At 44.8% G+C, this 9,895-nt stretch overlaps 1 protein-coding gene across 1 annotated transcript in view; it reads left to right on the top strand.

Moving 5' to 3' along the window:
• The window catches only part of LOC108794906 (cGMP-dependent 3',5'-cyclic phosphodiesterase-like), a gene marked incomplete at its 3' end in the record, with an annotated part of 167,647 nt that overhangs the window by 58,776 nt on the left and 98,976 nt on the right, over positions 1-9,895 (top strand). Inside the window, exon 5 of the mRNA XM_018566048.1 lies at positions 2,086-2,141. Within this exon, the coding sequence (XP_018421550.1) occupies positions 2,086-2,141 (56 nt within the window). The remainder of the gene's footprint in view (positions 1-2,085; positions 2,142-9,895) is intronic.

Below are 9,895 nucleotides of genomic sequence, written 5' to 3'. Positions count from 1 at the left end.
TCTAGCCGACCTGTGACTATGAGACTGTCACAGGTCGGCTCAGTAGATCGGGAGGTGAGGGAACACATACCGGCGTTCGCTCACTTCTTGATCCTGTCACGGTTCTCTGCCGTGACAGGGGAGGGGCTGGATTCCCCCCTCCCCGCTCCGATCCGCCAGCGCTGACTGGCGGAACGGACGGGGGAGGGGCGAGTACAGCTGGCTCTGCCTCTAGATAGGCGGAGCCAGCTGTCAGTCACGCAGCTGGGCGGATCCCGTCATCTACGTCGGGATCCGCTCCGGCCGCGGCGTCTCAGTATATATAGAGCTGTAGCTCCCTATATACTGAGCTTAGGGTGAGGGGAGGACGCTAGTTTGTGTCCTCCCGTTACCCTAAGGAGAACTATGGGCGGAGAACTAAAAAGCCCTAACCCCATAGTTCTCCTTTAAGTACCTCAAAAGAGAACTATGAGGTCAGTGTTTTCCCCCGTAGTCCTCTTTAGGGTCACGGGAGGACATATACTAACCTCCTCCCGTGACCCAAAGCTCAGTATATAGCGAGCTATTGCCTGCCATATACTGAGACCGCCACAGCCGGGACGGATCCCGACATTACTGTCGAGATCTACCCAGCTGAGTGAGTGACAGCTGGCTCGGCCTATCTAGAGGCTGTGCTCGCCCGCTCCCCTGTTTGTTCCTACAGTCATGGGGGAATCCCTGCGGGGAGCGGTGACTGACAGTCACGGCTCTCTGCAGGGGAGTGATCGAGAAGTGAGCGAGCGACGGTATGTGTTCGCTCACTTCCCGATCTATTGAACTGACCTGTGACAGTCTCATTGTCACAGGTCGGCTCGAACTATGAGGATGAGAGGAAATCACTCCCCTCATCGTAGACTTGTGCGCCGTCAGAACATTTGTTCCGTTTCGTAATATCCATTATTTCGTAATTCGTGTCCGAAACTCAATTCGGATTGGTACGAAATACGGATTTTCGTTAGTTTCGGCACATTTTCGTAACTTTACGAACATTCGTTATGATGACGTTAAAAAGCAAAAATACCTTTGTTAATATTGGAGTTGATGGTAGTTTTTTTTTTATCCGAAATACGAAATTCGGATCCGAAATCCGTTAACGGAATTTCGTATTTCAGATTAAAAAAAAAAACTACCATCAACTCCAATATTAACAAAGGTATTTTTGCTTTTTAACGTCATCATAACGAATGTTCGTAACGGAATTTCGTATTTCCTGCCTGTGTATTGTAATGCGACTCTCAGCAGCAGCGGATCCGTATTTCGTATTAAAAAAAAATCTTGTCATGTTGTTCAACCTCATTTACAGGGGTAATATTAGTTCCCGCTTCAAAGATATTCGGATCCGAAATTCGTTAACGGAATTTCGTATTTCGGATATAATTCAGAAACTGCCATTCGGATTTCGGATGCTTCCGAATCTACGAATTTCAGGAAAATCGTACGAATTTCGATTCGTAACGAAACGAATCGCACATGTCTACCTCATATTTCTCCTTTAACTCTGAACAACAATGTATCTTATTTGTGTATCACTCGGCTGTAGATCCTCCGATCATCTCTGACACCGTCCTTCCTTCTGGAGGGGGGCTACTTGTGTTCCCCATGGGTGTGTTGTAAAGTAGTCACCGCTCCAAGCTCCGCCCCCCCCTGAGATTGTAGTCCACTGCTACAATACTATAACATCTATAGAGAAGCAGCATTGTCACCTTAGGACAGAGGGTGTGTTATAGCTACGGAAAACCTTGCCCCGTCCTCATCTCCATAACATGGAAGGGGGTGTTCTGTAGTGCGCTGAGTCCACAGAGATAAATGAGGACAATGTAAATGAAAAGAAACTGAAAATCAGCCGGTACAACTGTGTAAGAATGAAGTAAAAGGCCGGCGCTCGGGTTTGACCGTTCTTTACAACACTATAACTTTTTGTCTCTTCATACACTTGAATTATTTATAAGAATCATTGGCGGTTGTCTTTGTGATCCCTGATATTTCATGGTGGACAGAAGTTGAACTCTGAAAATGTAATTCTGTATTTCTTCCGGTTCCTGATCATTATCCCTTTTGTGTTTGCAGTTGTCATCGTACCGCTTCTAGAGCAGGAGAGTAAGCGTGTCCTGTGCGTCATACTGGTGAGTACCGCCCACTGCGCACATCTTCATTCATATTCAGCAAGGTGCTGCAATGACCCCTAATATCTGTAGTACATCGAAGGGGACACTCCAGGAGTTTGAAGGGGACACTCCTCATCACATCTGCAATCCTTTGTACAATGTTTGTGTTACATCGTCAGTATCAGAATGATTCATTATAACAGCTTTGCCAGGATTGTCAGTCTGATGCACAGTGCGGCCATTACGCCCTTCCCTCTATGTAGCCACTATTTCCTAAACCGGATAGAAAATGTGTCATTTGCTTCACTCCAAAATATTTTTCCAGCTTCATTCACATAATGGAAATAAAGAAGTAGATTCATCTGCTACAATGTATCTAGTATTAGAGATTTGCATGCCGTTACGTTTCTGTTGCAAACCCAAAGCCAGGAGTTAGGGATTGTTTTACCTTCTGCATTAAAGGGTTAAAAAAATCAGCCTTGGAGTAGCAGCGATGGGACGGTGCAGAGAGGGAACATTCACCTGGTTCAGTCTTCATGTCCTGAGTGAATCTTTAGGGCCTGTTCACATGAGTTTCAGGTCCGGATCAGGTGCGGATCAGCAGACACGGTGCTATGTGTTTTGCCGCGTTTTACCCGCGTTTTTGAATGCGTTCCAGTAAAAAAAACTTTTTTTTTTTTTGCTGGAGTGGGGCTGCCAGTATGTTAGCTGCAGTGCAGTGCGTTTTTGATGTGTTTTTGATGCGTTTTGCGTTTCCTGACCGGACAAAATGTGACATGCAGTATTTTTGTGTCGTAACCTGAAGGGACTGCGCACGTGAGAACTGTAGCCCATAAAACACACAGGGATACATTGGGATGCATTTTGAGTGCAGGAGCGTACGGATCAGGTCAGCACAGAAAACGGACGTCGTGTGAACAGGCCCTTACTTTATTTGTAGATATTTTCCAGCGCGGTGCATCGTTTCCCCTCCGCAGACTTTCATCGCTCAGGGAAGGTCTAACCTCATGGTTATTATCACTTGCAACGCCTGATCTATGTGCTTCAAACGTGGCTGATGAAAGTCACTGATCCTTTCCTTTCTCACCCAAACAACTCATAAGGAAGTATGGCACTTGGGGTTCCTTTGCGTCCGCGACACCGTCTCATGCGAGGAATATTTTTAGGTTCCAAGCACTTGAATCGGAATCTCTGACATTCGCAAAATGTCAGCCGGTGTCTGGTGCTGACAAATATAGTGGCCTGGTCAGGGTCAGTGCCCGCTGCAGAGCTGTGCTGGGTATGATAGGTTCTGATAGGCACCCTGGATGGCTCTGTTACTGGAGATAAAAGTATAAATTATACTCTATAATCTCTCCCATTTAAAATGACACAAAAATTAAAATTCTGGTGCAAAGCATTACAAAGTTATTTACAAATAGAATGAATGATGATTGTATGCATGTGTCTACAGTATATGTGTATTTCATTTACATACTTTGGAATAATAGGGGGGGGGGGTGTATCTTGGCTGCAGTCCTATCACAGTGCACTGTTTATATTAAAATAAAATAATGGTTTTTATTTTTTAAATTTTTTTTTTTTTAAACGCAAGCCTAAAACATTAACACATGATGAATAAAAAAGGGATTTTTTTAAAATATTAACACTTAAATTAAGAGAAATACGAACATAATCAGCAGGAAAATAATAGTAAGAGGAGAAGGTAAATAAACAGTTAATAAGGGGTTAAATAGAAACAAATATTTCTCAGGTTGCCTTAACTGACATCATATGGATGATAAACCTCAACCCTATTATCTGCGGATGAATGAAACAGGAAAGATACAAAAGTAACAATGTTATTTGTATCTCTCTATCTCCCCTCTGATCAATGTTTATAAACAATGTTACTTTGTATCTCTCTATCTCCATCTGATCAATGTTTATAAACAATGTTACCTTGTATCTCTCTATCTCCCCTCTGATCAATGTTTATAAACAATGTTACTTTGTATCTCTCTATTTCCCTCTGATCAATGTTTATAAACAATATATCAGATGGTCTATTTTTTGAGAGCAGCTTCCACAGCTCCTGTATTTACACTCCTGACTATGGTTGTGACATATGGGAATAGCCGGCAAGAGTAAAGGGGGCTGAGGTGGTGGTGCAAAAGGACAGGATACACTACATACACTTTGTCTACTCCGATTACATTTTTTGGGGAAGTGTGCAGCACTCTGAATGCCACAAGTGGTTAATCTGGAGTTCTTTTAAACCTGGCAGGATCATTTTCAGTGGGCACAAGATGGCCTTTTCTATGTCAGTTTTCATGTATTCCAGTCATTGTATAGTTCAGGTGTAGGCCACCTTGGCACTCCCGCTGTTGTGTAACTTTAAGTCCCATGAGGCATTGCCAGACTGGTAGACTGGTAGACAGGCAAAGGCATGATAGGATTTGCCGTTTCACCATAGCAGGATTTCTGAGGTTGCCCACCCTTGGAATAGCCAGTAGTTGGTCACCTTCAGCTGTACCTGTTCTGTAATGTTGAAGACCATTCATCGCCCCACCAAGTGGCTCCCTCAGTTATAATTAGGGATCGGCTCATTGAAGCAAACATTGCACTTTTTTCCCTTTATGTACAGGGTGTGGTGTTTTTTGGGTGTATTTATGGTAGATCACCTGCTGATACCATGGATGTCATCACCTTCTTCTCTTCGTCCTCCTTGTTCTGGGCTCTGTGGATGATCATTTCTATTTTCTGTCCAGCGGTTAGATCACCGTTAATTAATTTGGACTTAAAGTCGGAATGAGGAGCTCCGAGCCGGTTTTCATCAGTTTATAATCCTTTTAATGAGTGACTTTAATTATACTCTCTTCCTCTTCCTTCTTATTTTGCCTTTTGTCTCCGAATTCCACCCTTTCAATAGATTGAATAATGGCTCATTCATTACATCTGTCTAAATTCTGGGAAACGTCAGAAGCGTATTTATCTCTTTTTATTAATAGCGAGAATAAGCAGCACCGCGGTGAGGGAACGTGCAGAGAGTGAGGGGCTCTTCAGTCCTCCTTCCATTTTCCTAAATAAAGGGCTCTAGGCAAGGGAGGGGTGGGAATTTTTAGTCAACACTACCAGCCGGGTCCATTGGTAGGGACAGTAAAGTGTACCATACAAAGTGTTCTTCGGTGATTGGTGGGCATGGGGAAAGGTGGGGGTTGTCTTGGAGAATCTGGTTGATTGTAACACACATTTTAACATGTATATGCTAAAAAAAGAGGATTGTATGGGATGAATTGTAAATGAGGAAGTACTATTAAAGCCTTGCAATGAAATGCAACATCCACTTACACTGGACCCTGAGCCCAGGTATAGGGGAAATCTCGAACCCCTCTCAGATTTTATTTCTCGCACACAAAGTTCAGTTTTAAAGGAGAACTATGTGGTGAGTGATTTTCAATCCGCAAGAACACATACCGTGGCTCACTCACTTCTCAATCCTGTCCCTGCAGAGAGCTGTGACTGTCACTCACGGCTCCCTGCAGGGATTCCCCCCCTCCCCTGTCCAATCCTCCAGCGCTGACTGGAGGAATGAACGGGGGAGGGAGCGGGTACAGCTGGCTCTGCCTCTAGATAGGCAGAGTCAGCTGTCAATCCCGCAGCTGGGTGGATCTCGACAGTAATAAGCTGTAGCTCCCTATATACTGAGCCTAATGTGACGGGAGGACGCTAGTTTATGTCCTCCCGTGACCCTTGGAGAACTATGGGGAAACGCCCTGACCCCCATAGTTCTCCTTTAAGCACCAGACCCATAAAGAGTCAAAAAACCTTTAATATTGGTAATAATTAAACCTTTAATTCTATTTTAAAAGAGAAATATCAGGGGTCTGTTCAGATCCCAGGTATTTCCCCAAAACCCCTAACTGTAAAGTAAAAAAAATAAAATAATAATAATTAAAAAATAATAAAAAAAAAAAGGTTGGAAAAAAATCATGGCACATTTTTAAATTCCGGTTTCAGTGTAAACATTTATTTCCGGTGCATCCCTAGTTCTAACCCTCCCCCAGTCTGTCCACACCTATAAAAAATATTTAGCATGATCCATACTTGAGAACAAAAGCGTTTCACAACCATTTTTTTAAATTTTTGTTTAAGTTTCTTTCTTTGAACTTGTTTTGCCCTCTGTGGATCCAACGCCACGATACACATGGAGGTTGTCGGTCCTGTGGGCGGTAGGGGAGCCATCATGTTTCTTTAACATGTCCTGTTCTTGAGAAATGACAGTATGTTCCAGGAATGACGGGTCTATGGGAGAGAGTGCACTTTACTGATAATAACCAATATCCCAACCCTCCCTTCCATCCCCCGCTAAAAGCAAAGTTCCTACCTGCAGCGCTAATGTACGGCATGGAGACGTCTCTGGTAGATGATATCCGGGAATCGCAGCTGGTAAGAAAATGCTGCGGGTCCGTCTAATGGGAAATGCGCATCTACATATATCTTATCGGAAAGAGAGAAATCATCAGATTAGGTGACTCCGTTACTTTAGTAATATTAAGTACAGATATATCAGTACAGGAAGGAATGGGGCTCTAAAAGGTACCATAGAACAGGCCTTCTTAAACTTCCTCCACTCGTGACCCCTTTTTGGCCGAGGACATTTTTCGTGACCCCAGCATCGGACAGTTTGTTCACTTGCGGGACCCCGTATGGGCTCGCGACCCACACTTTAAGAAGCACTTCCATAGAAAAAGTCACAACAGGATCAGAAGGCAGATGTTCCATCTCAAACTAATCATAGGATACCTCCTAGCCTATGATTTCCATTCCTAGCGGGTCTATAGAATGTACATAACACCATTAGATTAATATAGCCAACAGGACGGAGGGAAACTGGGAAGGCGGCACTCATACTCGATGCATTTCTAAGACCAATGGTCCACCGCTGTAGGAGATTGTGAATGGCATATATAGATTGGTACAATGCATTTGCTGTAAGCAAAAATAATAGACTCAGCGAACCATCATTACAGGGAAGTAACTTTTACTCTGAAGACGCTGCTTCCCACTTCACATACATCATCTTATTGAACGAAATACAGATAGATGAAGGACTTCTATAAGACCCGCCAGTACATCTAATGGTGCTCGTAGGAGCTCTGCCATTACTTCTAATGGCTCTGACAGAAACCAAACCAGTGTGGCTAATGATAGCCACGGATTCCGGGCCAAGACATCCAGAGTGCCCTGAGGTGAGGCTGGATGTGTCGCCTCTTATTCAGAGGGGTTTTTAGGGTTTGGGTTATGTCTTCAAGCCAACTTCCTGCATGTACAAACAGCTTTCAGGCTACTATTGTTTCTTATTTGCTGACCCGAACCGTCTGACCATTCTCCACTTGCCGTCCACCCTGATTGTCTGCCTGCACCTAGACTTGTGCGCCGTCAAAAAATTTGTTTCGTTTCGTAATATCCATTATTTCGTATTTCGTAATTCGTGTCCGGAACTCAATTCGGATTCGTGTGAAATACGGATTTTCGTTAGTTTCGGCACATTTTCGTAACTTTACGAACATTCGTTATGATGAAGTTAAAAAGCAAAAATACCTTTGTTAATATCGGAGTCGATGTGGTAGTTGTTTTTTTATCCGAAATACGAATTCCGTTAACGGATTCCGTATCCGAATTCCGTATCTACCTATGGACTGGGGAGATGAAGGTGGTAGAAACCTCCAAGCAAATAAAAAAAAAAAGTATCAGGGACAGAACTCAATTGTATTGTAACAAGTTCACTAATACGGTTACAATCACCTTAAAGCGTTTGTAGCGCTCACCCCCGAAGGAGCAGCTGAATATGAATTAGGGTTCTCCCACCTGTTTTGCCAGCCACCGGCCCCTTTCCTGATCCAGCAACACCGACACTCCGGAACAGAACGGGCTCGAGTCGTAGGGTCTTTTCAGTATTTATTTGCACAGGATCAACCAGGAGAGAGGGTTTGGGGGTGCAGGATACCCGAGTAACAATCTTGAGACTCTGTCTTCTCCCTTAGCAACGGCTTGTATCAGTAGCACAATGGTCCTGTAAGAGCGACCAGTAACAGGAATAGCACAGAGGACAGCCAGGGTAGTCCAGGACCTTAAGAGAGAACTATCTCTAGATTTCTCATGCAACAACTGGCTGCTCTTCAGTAAAAGTGCCTGAGAATAGGGTGAGGGATCTCTTACAGGGTTCCAGACGGTAGCTCTCACCAGCTCCTCTGCGACACTCCTCGATAAGCAGATTCCACCTCCAGCCCGGCTTCCATCAGGTTTCCTTTCAGCAGCATCTGAAGTCTCTGGGCCCCCAGCACCTGCCACATTCTGAGGCCCAAGCCAAGTATCTGCAGTCTCTTAGGCCTCTAGGCCCCCAGCACCTGCCACTCCCTGAGGCGCATACCAGATATTCAGTAGAATTTCAGCATCTGCCACGTGCTGAGACCCATGCCAGGTATCTGCAGTATCTTGGCCTCTAGGCCCCCAGCACCTGGGCCAGGCATCTATATCACACAGACCTCCTCCCATGGAGGGCCCCTGGGGAGGGGAAGACAGTTCTGGAAAGTGTCCCCAAACCTTTTATCACCTGCCTTCAGCCATACCTCTGAGTCATCCTGCTCAGGGATTGGTCAGAGTCAGGTGCACAGTCACAGTCTGGGGATGGATCCTCCCTCACTGTATGCTGAGTCCCCAACCCAGCAACAGGGGGCAGCAATCAATCCAGCAAACTCAGGGAAACCTGTAGGACGCAGAACTCAGAGCCAAACAGCATCTAGACTGATTACAGTCCACATATACACTAGATTTAGTAGCGACATATCAGAGGGCACGACACGTTATAAAGTATCACTCCTTAAAGGAGAACTATGGGGTCAAGGCTTTTCCCCATAGTTCTCCTCAGGGTAACGGGAGGACACAAACTAGCGTCCTCCCGTCACCCTAAGCTCAGTTATACAGAAGAGTGCTGCTAGCCTGATATTGCCTGCGGGGAAAGCGGTGGAGTCATTATCCTAATAGCCATTTATCCCCAATCTTGTTACCCCTGAATACCCCGCCTAATACTATAAATCACGGAATATTCTTACTGATCACTAAGCCGCAGGAAGAGATACACTGTAAACTAATCAGAGTTCCTAACAACCCGTCCGGCCCCCCAGAAAACAGCTTCTCACTTCCATTAATGAGCAGATTATCGGAAGGAAAACAAATCTAAAATTAGCCGAGAGCTACGACTGATTTATTCACGTTTATTATTGCGCTATAATAATAATAATAATACAGACTTGGCTGGCCGGGCGCCAGGAGACGGAGCAACTAATTCATCCGCAACATCAACGCGAGAAGACTGCGGCTCGACTCCGCCGTGAGAAGAGAGAAAAAAATTGGGACGGCTGTTTTGGACCCGGCTTGTAATATCGTTCGCTCCGGCGGTCGTTTGGCAAAGTGTAATTAATCTCGTGTAATGAATTTTCACAATGAAACGTTCCCAGCGGATGAAACGGTTCCCCGGGATTTGACGTGCCTGACGATTTCGCATTTCGGAAGATCCGTCCTAAGTTTATTTTGCGCGCTCTGATAAGCCGCCCTCTTATTATTATTTAAAAATAATCGGGTTTTATTTGCAATAGAGATTTTTTTATACCCTTGTGAAAGTGTTTTATCGTGTAAATTTTATAGGGGTCCAGGGGGGACCCATTATCAGCTCACTATAGGGAGGAAGAGGTAACTCTCATTACTCCCCCCCCCCCCCCCCCCCCTCCCCG

Source organism: Nanorana parkeri, unplaced genomic scaffold, assembly GCF_000935625.1.
Source record: "Nanorana parkeri isolate BGI_ZX_2015 unplaced genomic scaffold, ASM93562v1 scaffold911, whole genome shotgun sequence".
Classification (NCBI taxonomy): Eukaryota; Metazoa; Chordata; class Amphibia; order Anura; family Dicroglossidae; genus Nanorana; species Nanorana parkeri.
Note: the sequence above shows the minus strand (reverse complement) of the source record. Positions and strands in the feature narration are given on the sequence as shown.